At 41.5% G+C, this 16744-nt stretch overlaps 1 protein-coding gene across 2 annotated transcripts in view; it reads left to right on the top strand.

Moving 5' to 3' along the window:
- The window catches only part of RTKN2 (rhotekin 2), a 266886-nt gene extending 252213 nt beyond the window's left edge, over positions 1-14673 (top strand). Inside the window, exon 12 of one of the 2 annotated variants that reach the window (XM_069240910.1) lies at positions 13619-14673. In XM_069240910.1, the coding sequence (XP_069097011.1) occupies positions 13619-14103 (485 nt within the window). In that variant the 3' untranslated portion in view covers positions 14104-14673. Of the gene's footprint in view, positions 1-12687; positions 12798-13618 lie in introns of those variants that run through there. The other variant, XM_069240911.1, reaches the window with a different exon arrangement.
- Positions 14674-16744: the final 2071 nt, after the last annotated feature.

Genomic DNA, 16744 nt, shown 5'->3' on the forward strand with positions numbered 1-16744 from the left:
GCAGAGAGTCCTTCAACAGTATGGCTCTTACATGGCATCATTAATCTGCCCATTTCCACTTTTTGTTTTTCGAAATGCCTGAAGCATCTTGCTGTGGGCAGGTACAAGCATCTAGGCGATAGCTATATTAAAGAAGAGTGGGAGTTGCCCTTTGAATACAAATGTCTGAACGGCGAAACAGAGGTCTTTCTAAGCTGAAGCGAATGCAAGACTACTGGTAGTCATTCAGTGATCTGCAAGGAGGTGTCCCTTCACAGCCTTTGCAATTCGGGGATTGCAAACTTGGCCTGTTTTCTGAAGGGTACTTCCGTCCCTTTGATTCAACCGGTATTTCATGTACTTTTGAATGGAAGTTATGTGGTGCTGAGTGACCAAAGCTGTTGCGATATGCATCCAGGAATTACCTACGCAATTTCAGTCTTGTGGACAGGTTTTATTCCACCCCACACGAGAGATAAAAGTATCAGAAATGTGGCCCCACATTGATACTGTTAATGTAAATTATGACAAGCTGAGCAGACTAAAGGCACTACTGTTTCAAAAACAAATTGTGTTGACATCAGCTAGAGAGATGTATGCTCCCCAGATTTCTAGATCATCAGCTGAGATACAATCCCTATTAAATACCTACTTCCCCAAGCAGCTATAGAGCTGGTATCCAGAATTTTCAACGCCTAGAGCACTACTCTGATTTTTCACTTCTTTAAGGCTGTTGGGTCTGGATTTGTGTTAGTCTTCCAGACTGTTTTAGGAGTCATCCCATCGGCCATCCATTCACTCCTTTCAAGTGTGTTTGGCAGCTTTCCTATAATTTTGGCATTGATTGGTGGAATGCTGCTGCTATTTGTTCTGATTTGCAGTGGTTGTGTCTTTCCAGCTACGCAGAGCAATGGAGCTGCTGCCACCAGCTCAACTGTCCCATGAACGCATGGTTCTGGTCTTCGGTCCTTGCTGGAGGAATTGGAGCAAGATTGGTCATTGTCATTCCGACCACCCCCATAGTGCGTGCAACCAGTCATCCGCTGTGTATGGTGCCTCTTCGAACTTCTGCCCACAGTGTGTCTTGCTGTTATGCCAGTGCCTCCTGTGGACCAAGAACTGCTGATATCCCTGATGAGGGTTCATTCACGGTCGTGCCCCTTGAGACTAAGGCTGATTCGTGAGGCCACTTCTGAGCCATCCTTGTTGACCGATTTGGCTCTTTGCTCCATGGAGAATGCCACTCCTGCAGGTGGACCTGCACAAGAGACTACTACACACTACTGCTCGGTGGATCCGTCTGCCTATCCTGTGATCGATCTAACATCTGACGATGTGGCCTCTTTCCTGAGATCATTTGCATTCAATGGCTTCGAAGATGCTCTTCAAGATCATGACTATTGTTAAGCAATTTGATGATTGGCTTATTACACCAAAGTGTACATTTATTGCCCTTACTTTGGCCTGCTGTGCTTGTCATGGTCGACATTATATCTCTTTGTACGTTTTTTAGCTATTGATTTTAACATGTTCTTAGATGTGATTGTTTTTTTAAATCTATTTTTTATGCTTTTCGTCCAGAGCATTTTTAGCATTTGGATTAATTCACCTTCGGTGTCGAGGTATGGCGTCATACTTGTTACGGCAATGGGGAGGGTGTAGTGAATCCTAGTTTGTTTTAATGGGATACAGGAGTTAGCTTAGCCTTTGGCTTGCAGACTCGTGCCCCCGTCACCTAGTGACTTTTACCCTACTTAGCTTGCCCTGTTTTAGCGCATTTATTTATTGATTTTTTTTTAAGATGGCTGCCTTGTTCTTAGTTAGGCCCATGTTTAGTTTGCATTATCAGTACCACTGCGCTAAGGCGTCAGTATCAAGCGACAAAGATAAACAAACTGTAGGTCTTCACATTAAGTACTTTTCCTCTTCACGCTTTCAAGGGAATGTTTTATATAATTACCGTCCCAAGCATTTCTTATCTATTGTCAGGGGTCCAAGTAGATCTGTATAAATGCACCTCACTTAGACAGTTAGTCAGAGTGATTCCGACCAGATGCCATCGCTGCTATCGATGCTGCACGTCGCCTTGACACTGACCCATTCTTTGTGTCCCTATGGAGTCTGAGCTAGAGACCTCATTCCAAGGTAACGAGGGTTGGGGGGGGGGGGGGGCTCTTCTCATGGACATGGCATTGGGAGGTTAGGTTTAACATACTAGCTCTCTTTTAGGTTAGAGGTTAGGCTCACTGTGCTAGGGTATTAGGACATATCTCATACTTTGTTATTACATATTGTTATTGGTTGGGACAACAGTTGCGGCTTGTTGTAGGACTGGCAAAGTCGCTTACAAACATAAGTACTGTCATCCTTAAACCAGGAGTCTTGCCTAGAGCAAGAGTCCAGCTAACGCAAGGGGTGTAAAAAAGCATGAATGACAAGCCCATAGAAAGGCTTTACTCATTTCACCATAAATATGGCCCTTGTAGAGAGGACTTCATGAAATAATGCTTCTAAATAGATACTGTTTTACTGCAGCCACCCTTTCTTTCTTTATTGGTCACCCCAGAAAAGAAATGCCCACGCTGTTACTCCTGAAAAATATAACCCTTTCAGTTATTTAAATTAAGTAATGATTGACTTCAAATTCATTTTATATGGTCAGTTTCATTTGCAGTACAATAGGAATAGAATTGGAATAAAACAATATCACCTTCACACAGTACAGCCTTGTCAAGTTTCCCAGGTCCATGCATGATGTGCTGCTTTTTTCTTTGAATTCTGGGACCTGTAGATTATTTTATAGCATTATAAAAAAGAACTAAAAGTCCCATAATTCAAATTAAACAACCTGGACTGGGACAGTACATCATGCACGGACCTGGGAAACTTGGCAGCTATGACATTAACAAAACCGTTTTTTAAAAACTTCAGCATTTAACTTCCCCACCAGGATTGGTGGATAGGGCTAATACGAATGCAATTATTAAATAGTGATAAAACTGTCTTAGCCATGTGGCCCCTACACTTGTGAGGGACTGGACCCCACCTCCCTCCCTGACTAGCCATCTGCCCCTCATTTCAGGGGATCGCTATCCCCTCTCTTTAAAGTGCAGGTGGCTGTCGCACTCTCAATCACAAAGCAACTTGTAAGCATCTGCTCCGTATTTCACTGAATGTGCTTGCTCCCGGGACAGACTAGAGTGTGCAGCTGTCCTGGGGCAAGGGCATTAATTGGAATAGGGCACAGAGTCCCTGTTTGTACTTAGAGGACCTGCTTAGAGGTGCGCCTCGGCGCAATTGGGTACAATGCACCCATTACATAATATGCCTCCGGACATTCTCTGTGGCTGGGTATTGCTGAAATATCACAAAACACAGAACCCTTGTGAGAGAACAGGGCTGATTGCAGAGGCCCCCTAACATTTTGCCCCCATTTTCCACTTTTTTGCTGGTGTTTTCCTGACTCTGATGGTGCCCTGGGTACTGCTAACTAGTCCCAGGGCCTGCGCTCTGTGTAAAATCAGTATTCAAATTAGGCTAATTATAACTGGCTAAGTCAACCTACCTATAAGTCACTAGTATATGGTAGGGCATGGAGGTTTAGGGACCCCAGCATAGGTAGTGTCCCCATAGGAGCACTGCTGAGGTGCCCAGTGCCATTTTAAAAGCAGGTCTGCCTTGCTGGCTTCTTTTAAATTAAAGTTAAATGCAAATTCGACTTTGGAATTAAAAGTAGTTCCAAAGTCTTAAACTACCTTATTTTTACATATGTCACCCCTAAGGTGTGCCCTAATTGCCCCTAGGGCTGAGTGCCATGTAACTATAAGCAGGGGCCTTATAAAAATAGTTTTATAATCCCTGGTGAGGTAAAAACAGCCAAATTTGTTTTCCCTCATTGTAGTGAATGGCCTTAATAGGCTAGAATGGGGAGACTTTATTTTAATTTTAAAAGTCCCCTTAAGTAACAGATACCAGATGTTTGGTATCACATTAATTGTTATAATAAATCCCACAACTTCCATTTGTGGGATTTAATAGAACTTGTTCAGGTAAAGAGTTTTAAACTTTACCTGAAAAGTTGCCAGCTTCAGCCCTGCAGTGTTTTTGCTGCTGTGCTCTGATTGGCCAGCCTCTGGCAGCCTAGCCAGGCTGCCTTGATGAGGTGTGAAGTGGCCTGGCTTCACACAGAGATGTGTCTTTGTGAGGAGATCTCCCTTCAGCAGATGGTGAGGCAGGAAGGGGGAGGGCTGCCAAACTGGTCTACAGAGAAGGACATTTGGAGCAACCCAGCAACACCCCACATCCTGCAAACCCAGACAATTAGGTGCCCCCTTGATTAGATTAGGAGAGGGCATGAGAGGGGTGTGTTTAGGATTTTTAGCTACACCAGTGGGTGGGCTCAGCCAGATGTAACCTCCAAAAAGCACTTTCAGCCATGATGGATTTTTGAGGAATGTTGCTCCCTGGGATTGATTTTTGCCACACTTCCCAGGAAGTGGTCATCGCAGGGGGAAGGACCCTGCACCTGATTGGAGAACCAGGACCAGGGATAAAACTGGCAGACCTTCACCCACACCTCAGTTCCCTACTAGATCCCTACCAGGAAGAACTACAGAAGAAGAAAGACTGCCCTGCTGGATCCCTGGCCTGCACCTGTACCCTGCACTCAGAAGGACTGCACCAGCTTGCACACTTGGGCCTCACCACAAGAAGGACTTTGCCTGGCTTCAACTGGTTTAAGGAGGGGCTCCCTGTTTGCTACAGATGAAAAATTGCTAACCAGAGTCCCCTGCACCAACTCCTGTAGAAACCAACTAGCTGACCACTGTCCAGTGGCCAAAAAGGAGTTTGCGCCAGGTGCATTCTGGGAGTTGTAGTCCACACCCCCCAAGGATCATCTCAGAGCTTCTGGAACCCTGGGGTGAGCTGTGGACCCCAAAAGAACCTTAAAGGAACATCTGGAAGAAGATCCAGAACTTTGGAGAACTTTTGGAAAAAAAGATCCATAGAGGAACCGACCCGCCGCGGCAACTCTAGCCGGCTTGTCTCAACCGTGACCCATCCTGACTTGCAGGTTCGTCTTGGTGAAGAAAATCTCCATAAAAGAGACTAAGTCTGAACGTAGGAAGTTGACCGGGACCTCCCAGCCAGCGTATCCGAGGAGGGCTCCAAGGACGTCGAATCAAGATCCAGGTTTGCTCCGGTCGAAGGATTTTCACCTCGAAAAAAACAAATAAGTCCGAAGGTAAAAATCTCCACTGAGGGCTCCTGCGACGCGTATCCGAGGAAGGGTTCCAGGAGGTCGGATTGGACTGGCAGGTTCGTCCTGCTGAAGAAAATCTTATGAAAAACAACTAAGTCCAAAGGTAAACCGGGCTCTATCGCGGTTGGCCTTAAACTTTGAATTTGCCCCGGTCGAGGTGCGACCAGATGACCAGATTGGCGCTTTTTGTTTCTAGGCACTAGAAAACAATAATTATTTAAAAATTCATTTCTCCGGTTCCCCTTATCCGATTTTATTCGTTTTTGTGTCATTTTAAAGATAAAAATATAATCTATTTTTATAAATTGGTTTTGGATTTTTAAACTGTTACCTGTGTTTTATTTACTGTTTTGTGATACTTGAATGCTTTACACTCTGTCTCCTAAGTTAATCCTTGTCGCTCATTGCCAAGCTACCAAGGGTTGAGCTGGGTTTAATTTACTGAGACCTAACTGGACCTAAGTGGAGGTTGGTGGCCTATTGCTAAGTGTAGGTACTTACCTGCCCTTACCAATAACCCATTTTCCAACAACCCTCAAATGGGTGTTTGCTCAACCTCTCTGATGCAGTAACACCGACAGGGGTGTGGAATTTAACAAAATATCTACTTGTCCATATGACAGGCTGTCTCCTAAATCTGCTTGTCCTGTTTAAAAAAAACACTTGTCCCTTTGGTGCCAATTAGCATGGCAACAAATTGTGGCAGCAATTTCATTCTATAGGAGCTCTGACAATAGGCTCTCTGTTTATGCCAGCACTTATACTACAGTACGGTTTGAATACTAGCAATTTCCCTCTTTTGCATTCTGTCCACAGATAACGTGCTGGAGTTAGCGGTGAGCGATGGTTTCAGGGATGTAATGTCCTTTTGAGTGTGTATTAACTTCTATGTTTTAGAAGTTTTCACCAGCTCTTCTCTGATTTTATCCCATACTGAGAAAGGTTAGAAATGTACTCCTGGCAAGAGCAGAAGTAAAACTTCTTCCAGGGTTTGGAAAAAGTTTGGAGGAAAGTGAACTAGTAAACACTCAACAGATGATCACATGAGCAGATCTACGCATGTGTATTTGCTTGTGCTGAAATGCAGTTCACAAATATTTTCTAGGAGTACGATTTACTGGCCTACTTCTGTAAATTCTTGTGAACTCATGAAAGCCATAAACCTGCACTAATGCAAGGACATATACCACAGATGCACTCCTTGTGACTTTCTTTAAGAATTGGGCACCTAATTCTGTCTGACGTCAACCATGACCTTTTGTTTTTGTCCATATGCCATAATCCGGCTGGCTTTACTGTGAGTGACAGCTTTCTGCTCTTTATCAAAAGGAGCATATCTGCACACAAAGTAGTTTTGTTTGGTGCCAAGGACTAAGAAGCAGTACGTGCTTTTTGAGACTAAAACCTTTTTTTATCCTTTTTCTAATGTTTGTTATAATGGCGCGGGCCTGGCAGCTCCCACAACAATAAAGTTTTACAAAAGCTATGTCAAACCAAGATATGCATTGACAAAACCTAAAGGCTGGCCTCTAGTGTTGGACCTATTGGCTTTGTCACTACTTGTTTGTTTTCATGTTTCACATAATCTTGATGAAAATGGTTACCCTGAATTTCCATTATGAATATATTAGCATGCATCAACACATTTTACTGGATGATGCTTCAAAAAAATTATACTTAAAATTGCACAGTAATTTAGCAAAACATTTTTTTTCCTAATTACATTTTTTGAACATTTTATTCGAAAGCAAAATGTCAAACTTCCTTTCAATCTGCTTCAAATATTTGCGCATAAACATAGAGCATTCTGGGAACATCATACGTAGCTTCAAATTATTAAACTTTGCAAGCGTGTGTTCACATTTTTATAATGAAACCACTCTCAGTAGTGTAGTCAGAGGTTACAACTTTTCCTCAGAGCATTCACACTAATAATAAAGGCTTTGCATTAATGAACCATAAATACAAGTTTTAACAGCATTAACATATGGACACAAATATTACCTCAACTGCAGACAATGTTGTTCTCTGATCCATAATGTGGTATTTTAAACTATCAGCCAAAGAGTTTGTGCTGCAGGGGGCTGGGCCTACGTGTCCAAAGGACAAAATAAACATGAAAACCTGTTGTCTTTGACCCCAAACGATATGTGCTGGGCGTCTGGCTATAGGAATTCCACACCCCTGCACTAGGCAGAAACATGTTGATGGTTTAATCGGGCTGGGCTACTAATCCCTCTTTACCCCACACCTCGTTTTTAATACCAAGTGGTACCCTATATATTAAAAAGCCTGACTGAGTTACCACCTTGTTTTTTAATGGTATCATTCACGGATCCTGACTTATTGGTAAGTTCCTCCTTGATTACAGGGTGTAGGCCCACTCTATAAAAACCCAGTTTGATGGAGAGAGCACAGGGATGACCTATGGTGAAGCATGACCCCTGGTGGTGTGCGAAGACATCCTTTTACACTTTTGTGTGGGTCTAGGAATAGGCTGAATAGTATGAAAATTTACAAAATGTGGTCAATTATAAATTGATACTAAAATCACTGATGGCTTTTTTTTTTTTTGTGAGTGGAACAGGTTCTATTTGGACACCAGCTCATCTTTGAGGCAATATAGCCTCTAGTTCCCCATCATGTTTACTTCACATGGTTCTTGTGATTTGATGTAATTTAGTTAATGGTAAACGTCCTTACAGTGAAAATGCCCCAAAAGCTATTTTCACTGTGGAAAGGCTCTGTGCTCCGTAGGAAAACACTGGATTACATCACATTTAACAATGCCAATTTTGATTAGGAAACTGCTACTGAAGTAATTAAACCACTAATTTTAATAGTTATTAAAGATCCAATTAGTGGTGGGATAGGATCCTTGATAAATATTAAGGAAAAGGCACTTTTTGAAAGTTAGCTTTTCCATGCCTAAAGCCGATTTTAATTTGCATTTGTTCTCCCTTTTCGGCCACCCAGTAATTATCATTTAAATGGGTATGAAATTCCTCCCAGCAGGAAGCGATAGGCTGACCTGAATGGGCAGATATTACCTCTCTGAACAGAATATGCAGGGTGCGACTGTTAGCATCTTGACATTAGTGTTAATACTGCTTGAATCCTTCTTAACAGGCCTGCTGGGGGTTCTACATTTAACACTTGGGGTTCATTTCAGAGAGAGAACAGGATGTAAAATGATCCTTTTGTATCCACTAGCTGGTTCACCAAACTTCTGTCTCTGGGATTATTGTGGGTACAGTGACTGTCCCAAACTGGATTTTTTAGCTAGATGTGGGAGGACCCCAGGATTACCAAAGTATACTCGCCACACACCCACAGCCCTCAGAGCACACGTTAAGTGTGGCTGAAGACTTTTGGGTTGGGTTGGCTCCAGGAACGTTTTCCTTCATTGGTTAGGGTGTGCCCTTGTTTCGTTCCCACTCTCACTGTCTCATGCAGGCATGAATATGACACCTTCAGGCACCAACTTCAGAACACTCCTGGACATGAGGAAGATCAGAAAAGGACTGAATCGGCTGTCTTCTACCTAAGAAGACCCCTGAAAGGACAGAGCCTGTTCTCTCTTGTACTTGGGACAAAACATGGACTCCAAGGGCCATAATGTTGCCTTACTGTTAAAGTTACAAGAACACAACAAGCTTCAAGAGGCCTTTTTTTTTTTTTTACTGCAACAGCCCAGCTGACTGGTGGACCTGGACTGGACTCTGCTGTGGCCTTTGCCTAAAGCCATGAGAGTCTTAGTGCCTCCACTGAGAACCTGAGGGGCTTTAGAAGTGTATTTCTTTGATGGATTGTGACTTTAAGGACTAAAGTCAGAAGGTAAAATCTTTGACCAGGAGGAACCTGGTTGGTGTATACAACCCACACTCCTTTGCAGTCAACATCAAATTGCGCCTATCTCCTGTTCTACTGCATTGATTCTCATTGGCACTTTTGCTTCTTGGAGCTATTTCCACTTAAGACTTTAACAATTAATATCTCCGGTTTCTTTATTGAATTGAGTTCATTTTCTGTCATTTTTTAATGAAATGTTGCTCAGTTTTTAATTCGTTTTGGGATTTTTGTTTTGCATTTCAAGTTTATTATTGTTTTAGTACTACATTTGTACTTAACACATTACCTCTAAATGTGTCTGCTCTGTGCCATAGCTACCAGGGATTGAGCTCTGGTTAACTAAGTGACTTTGATGGTCCACCCTAACAAGGGTTGTGACTGTTCAATGAGGTGCGTAGTCGCCCCTCGCCTACAACCACTTTCCCCAAAATTATAATCCAGATTGTAGAGGTACCAAGCCAAGTTGCTCTTGGAGTGCCCTCTGAAGCATTAGTCAGCCTTAAACCTCGTTAAGAAGACTGTTTTTTATCCTGGAGTAGAAAGATAGACATATTTTTAAGGCAAGAATGGTTCTGGTTTCACTAAACTGACCTCTACTACATTTTAGGAGTTTAAACTAGCCTACCTTAGCCTGTTCTTATACTGCACAGGTACCTCTTCCTATTACTACCAATCTACTGGACCTAGAACAAGGCTCCACTCTCCCCTGTGTCCTGTTGTCAAACACAGTATGGCATACCCATTTTCAGGATATTTTCCACTTTCCATAGTGATGTCGATATCCAGTGACTTCCCTGCCTCAATACCCATTTTCCCTCTGGGGGATGCTGGCTAATCACCCGAAAGTAACCTCCCCCCCCCCCCCCCCCCCCCCCCCCCCCAAAAAAAAAACTCTTTCTGAACGTGAATATCAGAGTCCTTCAAAAATATCACTTTGTTGATAAAACTGGCTATTCATTATGCATTTCAGCTCCGTTTCCCTGTCTACTTGACTGAGGCCTGTCCTCTGTTCAGAACACTGTTTGCACATTTGGGGCAATTTGCTTCTTCAACAACCTTACCTACGCTAATCTGTTTTGATGCTTTAGACAGGAAGCTGAACTCTGGGATTGAGGGAGGGTCAGTATAGCAGTCTCCAAACCCAGGTGTGTATGGCATTATAGTCTGATGATTACAACATTGAATGATAAGAACTCCTTTATCTCTGTCTAAAAGGATATTTTGAAAGACCATATGAATAGTTGGTAAAAATGTTTCCACCAGTTGTCTCCAAGAGGAACTGGCATTTGCTTTCAGATTTTATTTAGTAAGGGCTTTATGTACTGCATATATACAGCTTAGTGATTTGCAGAACCTCACATATTCCAAAGGTTTTGATGGACATTTTAGTCTTTGAGTCGGTTACGAACCTGATATGGATTGATTGTGTATGCAGTGCTGTAGGCCTCTTTAAATCTGGAGCGCTAATGATAAAGCTAGACGGCAGAAATGAAGTTGATATATAAACCTAGCAAAATGCAAGAAATGGATTACATTGTTTCCTCCAAAGACTGCCTTTCCTACTGAATGTTGTAAATCTTTGTGGATTTGCTTTAAAACCAGCATGATGTGCTTTGGCCTTGAGAATCTGAAGATGGTCTGAGTACCCTTGTTCTGAATACACTAGAGCCACCCAGGGCCATAAAAAGGCAGCCTGCCATACAATAATGGCTTAGTTCAACCTGGGCACAATAAGTGCTCAGATTGGTCTTTGGTGTTGACCCAGCTGGTGGAAAGTCTTGTTCTGAGACACGAAGGTGGTGGTTTTTAGATTTATTCACCTTAAATATCTGCCTCCTAAAAGACAGGCTTGAGTCCAATCATACTTCTGCATTTATACCTTCTGCAAAACTCCAGGGAAATATTCAGAACACTATTAGCCAATTAAAAAGCTGAAGATCTTTAGTTGCTGCTTCCAAATAGAGACCCTTGGTGCTACTGTTAAGGAGCATCCAACAATGAATTGCTGTTGATTTCATGCAAAAGACTTCTTTAACACCCCAAAAGTACCCAGCTGAGTAAAAAGTTGTGTATCCTCTGCATACCTTCAGAAATCCAAATTGTGCTGTGTGATGATCACTGTCAGTAGTAATGTGTTAAATGGATGTGGAAAAAGGTTGAGCCTTAGGATACTTCAATCTTACGTAGGTACTTCACTAACAACCAAATGAGGAAGAAACTGCTAGCCAGTTGACAGTTGTTGATTTTCTCCCTCCTTCGTTGTTTGCTCTAGAACGGAACATCTGCCTCTGTAGGTTATTTTTCTTAAGGATGCTGCTATACTCCTCAACTCAGTGTCTTGAACTGAAAGGGCATTGAATTGACTGACATCAATGATTGGAAGGACTATAAACCTGAACACCGTATGTCCCACGCCAAGCCAAAAGTATCACTTCTAAATTAGGCGGTATGGTCCATCTTATTAAATGTTACCCACAAGTGTAACAATAGGAGGTCACTACGTACCCAGCATCCCAAGACTACAGAAGAATTTCACAGCCATTAGTTGTGGCATCCTTCATTCCATGCACGCACGCACTGGAGATTGCTTAAAACCTAATGACCGCCCTAACTCAAAGTGCTGTTCAGTATCTAGAACGCCATTCCTTTTTGTACTTTTCTGAAGAAAGGTAGTTAAGACATTTTCTAGAAAATACCTATGTCCAAGGGGAATTATCCTCCTCTCAACAGGAATATGAAGAAAACGTATTCAAATTCTATTGTATCGTACCATTCAGAAGCTTTGCTTAGGGCTTCTGAAATTGATAGAGCAAACTCTGAATGTCGGCCACCTTTAATATCCAGATCATTGCATGATGAGGGTCCAGAAGGAAGGCAACAGTTTCCAAACATAACCACTACAAAAATTATGTTAGCTTGTGAAATCCACTGTGATTTAAAGGCATGTTTTCACTGTACTCGTTTAGTAATATGTATAATACAGAATTCCGGATGTAAATGTGGTGGATAAGGTGGATCAAGCAGATTTTTCAGCAAAAGAGAACATCCACATCTTATTCAAAGAGTAAGCTCGTTGTTTCTAACTTTGGCAGATGACAGTTACCGTCTCCTTCTATTATTTGTGGCAGCCTTCTTCAGAGGCAAATGATAATTTGGAGCAGGTACAGCTCGGTAACCAATTAGTGAGTGCAGGACTGCAACAGCTTCTGCCATTGTTAATCTTTGAAGGGCTCACTGGTTTTTGTTAAAGGCATGTGGCCACCAGATTTAGGTGAGACCGAGACAAAAAGGTAATGCTCCTTCTAACCATATTCACATAAGGGACAGTTTACACGGCTTTTTTTTTTTTTGGGGGGGTGGGGGGGGGGTAAATTAAGACTGATCGCTTGGTTGCCCCCAGCACCAAGATCATAGAGGGCAGGTAGAGCCAGTGTTATTTTGACTGTTTCTTGCAAAGGGGGAGTGACAAAAATGTTAATAAAATAAAAGCGTTAGCTGATCCATATAAATCGTCTGCACTTAAAAGGTACTTTAAATATTTCTCAGAAAAACACTTCAGTCTTGAAATTGTTTCAAAATCCACTTTTACACAGGTACGGGTGTAGATGACAACTGCGACTCCTGTCCCAAACCATATAAGACTCCCACTGCTCCTGCTCAGCTTGTGAGATTTTCAAGCCTCAGCTGATGTGACCAGCACGCTGAAATGAGAAGAACGTGCCCAGTTCGTAATCAGTTAGGTTCCACTAGGTGGTCAAATGAACTTTTTTTCGTAGAAAGACTTATTCAGAAAATACGTTTGACTCATTCCTGCCCAGCTGACTCGGAGTCTTATCGTGCTAATACTTTCTTTTGTACATACTTTTTTCAGGCATAGGAATGAATGCCTTTGAAGACCGTCTTATGGTATTACCAGGGCTGACAATTCTCTTACGAAGGACGCTTGATGGCACACTTTTTTTCATTTGTGAATGCTGTAAACAACTGGTTTTACAATTACCCCATTTAATAACAAATATTTGGATGAGTTCTACTTGCCCAAGTATTGAATGCATAAAGTATTGCATTTAACACAGTCAGTCTTCTTAGGAGCTGGGTTACTTGTGTTTAATTGACTCCATATGGAATCTGACTGCTATGTTTTGCCGCCATTAGCTTCTAGAAATATTTTTTTTGTTTTAGATTTCCTTTATGTACATATTTTGTTCATCGTATCAGCAGATTATGTTCAATATTTTTTCCTAACTGCTTTGTGAAGCCTTGTGTAACATATTAAGCCTTTTCGTTCTACCACCATTACAAGGACATCTCTACCTCGCTGCTAACTGCGGGCAGAATAATTCTACTTGCACCTTACAGAACAGAGTGAATAACCCTAACCAAGAAAGGGACTAATTCAACAGGGTGGTATTGGCTCTCCCCAACAGAAGATACGCTGCAATGTACTAATGACTTTCTGTGAAAATGGAACAGTTAGTGGGATAAGATATACAATTTTAATTCTGTATTTCTGTTTCTATTTAGGCATTGGATCACCAATGAAATTTGAGAGTTTAGCTGACATCATATACAAGAAAAATGAGGAAACGGATGGCCAGTTTTTGACTTGCTCGAAGGAGGTCACCAATCCCCCGTGGACCGCCATGTTTGACAGTTCACGACAAATGCATGCCCAGAAGTTTGTGCTTGCGGATGAACATGAAAAGAAAAGGCGAGCTCCTGTTCCATCTTCTGAAATACCTCCATTTCTTTCGCAAGAAACGACATACCAGTCTGAGAAAGAGAACATCTGTTCAAATGCTAACTTCACACCTTTTTTTGATGCAAATAAATCTGTCCTGACTCAGCCTTCTAAAGGTACAAAAGTCTCTTTCCTTAAAGCTGCACTCCCAAGCAAAATCTGTAAGACACAAGACGGCTCAGTGCACAAAGGAGCAGAGATTCACACTAAAGACAAGCCGGTCCCTCTTCCAAGAATAAGATCTTTGAAAGGAAAGAAAAAACCCTAGTTACTACACGAAATTTCAAGTGACTGATCTTTTGACCCATGAATAAACTGGATGATATATTCTTTCTCGGTGACCTAGTGGTGACTTGCAGGACTATTGTAATTTATGCCATCATGTTTATTGTAATGTTTGAGAATCTTAATCCTTGCATTATCCTCCCAACGCTCCCTAAACATTCTATTGAACTCTGTCTATTCACGTGCATAAGCATCTCATGTAGTTTTGGTTCCAAGGTCATTGTTCTTTCTAATTTCGCAAATTCTCTAAGAGCACATAAAGAACAATGAATTTCCAGTGGACAACTTTTTTTTGTTTTTTTGTTTTTTTTTGGGCACACATCTTCAATGTGACCCCCTTGGCCATTTCTAGTTTAATATGATTAGATTTTACAAATGAATGGTTAAAAGGAAACTTCTTTGTTAATATTCAGTTAAATGTTCAGTTATGGCTACGAATAATCAGCAAAGGATTGACTTGTAAAAGTGTAGAAACGTATACATATATTGCTTAGTGATGAAGAAAACATTACCCTCCTAAGTTCAACTTTAATAAATGTTTGGTTCAGATCAGTTTTCGTTTGCACTGGAGTGCTATTTACCATCAAAACATCCTTTATACCCTTTGTGCATGTGCAATTAATTGCATATTGGTCTGTAGAAACTTCATTTTGTAGGTATAGTTCACACTATTGACATAAATGGAGGTTTATATTTTGATTATGAACATTCCTCTTATATAGAGAAAAAGATTTAAACCCAGTGGAGGTTCCATTGGTGGAACTTCTCTACAGCTTGCAAGTTGGCTTATTGAGGTGAAATGTTTGCCGATGTATGAAAGATCAGTTGCTGTAGGGATAGTACAATAGAGAAAATGTCACTGGTAGAGTCTCTTCCCATTATTAACCAATTGAGACCTTGTGGCCCTTGGTGCTAGTGAAATGTTAATCTTGATTGAGGCAGAAAGAGAAGTTTCCTAAATGAAGATTATTAATTGTGCAGAAACAGTGTTTCAAGTTCCTTTCCTCCATAGATTGACATTAAAAGAAAAACTGGCAAAATGCATATATCAAAATGTTTCCAGGATGAAGGACATGGGAAAAATCTAGCCTTCGTATTCTGATGAATAACCTGCCCTTCTCTAATCTACTGCTAAAATAGTTTCATGCATTTTCACTTTCTTTCAAAGTTACTTTACTTCTGTTTCTGCCCAATATATAATCTTTGTTGATTAAAATTTTTATAATTACATATCCATGAGACTGTGCCTGATATTTCTGTATGTTTCTCTTTTAGGCTTCTTTCTCCCACCCCTATTTAAATGATTCCAGTTTTAGGTTCTTCCTTCTTTCAGATTACGATCCATACTTTTCAATATTTGTGCAGCACTTTTTTGATCTTCTGCCTTATCTGCCTCATACGCTCTACTGATATCTGCAGTGTATCTTAGGTATTAGGTACTGGTGCACCACAGTAGCTTTCCTTGATACTTAAGTCATTGATCAATATGAATTTGGTGAGTATAGAAATATTTTTTCTTTCTAATTCTATAGTCTTCTTCGTTAACTCCAGTATTTAAAGGAGATCACACTTCAATTATATCAGTTCAACTTGACTTCTGTCCCCATTTCCCACTGTTTGCAATCTGTAGGGGGTTAAACAGCTTTAGCCCATTTTAAAATTTAAGTCAATGGTTGTTGGGTAGTACATGAGTGCCTACATTTTTCCATTTATATTTTTTACTGTCCAAAAAAAAAAAAAAATTAAAATTACGGTTTGAATTATGGCCTTAAACATTTATGGTGATTAATGCACAACAGGAGTTTAGTCATAACTTGTATTCCTTGCTGTTTTGAATTTACAATCCTGTCAAGAGTCAATCATCTCATGTTAGAATAATGCATTCTAGGAATTTCCTTGCAACATCACAAAGCCTTACATTGTTTGTGGAAAAATAGTAGCCTGGCATGTTTTCACACTCTCTGGCTTAGATTTCCCCCTGTCCTATACTGGCATATGCTGCCAATCAGGATGTAATTTACAGCCACATGTATGGTGGGTCACCCTAACCCCATTATTTAGTTTGGGTTACCCCAGTCCCTCATTAAGCTGCATTGTTGTGAAATCTCGGAAAACGTATGAATTGTCTTACTGAGCTTGACTGTGTTTCTCACTCTATGTGCCTTAGACTTAGCCCCTTGCTCTACTGTTGCATGCAAACACACGGTTTTAACATCCGTATATGCATGGGTGCATGACCGCTAGGGTTTTCCTGGCGGGGTGACCGCCATGGAAAGCCTGATGTTTTGCAGCATCGTAATCCGGACAGAAGGCTGGGGCCCTCCTGCCGAATTGGAGGTGCTCGCTGCGACGGTGCGGTGGGCCAGGCAGAGTTGTGGAGGCTTGGCGTTTGCCAAGCCTCACAACTCGTAATGTGGTGGTCTTACCGCTGGCTCCGCTGTGGTGGGACCGCCAGCCTCGTATTATTGTGTTTTTGCCTCTAGATGATCAGCTCAGCTGAGTGGCTGAGACTATGTCATGAAGGGAGCATCTGGAGAAAGTTTGCAACTTATTAAGTATTGGATCTTTCATAAATTCACATGCTTGACTCATCCTCATTATCGAAGTGGGAGTCCAACGGTATC

Source organism: Pleurodeles waltl, chromosome 6, assembly GCF_031143425.1.
Source record: "Pleurodeles waltl isolate 20211129_DDA chromosome 6, aPleWal1.hap1.20221129, whole genome shotgun sequence".
Classification (NCBI taxonomy): domain Eukaryota; kingdom Metazoa; phylum Chordata; class Amphibia; order Caudata; family Salamandridae; genus Pleurodeles; species Pleurodeles waltl.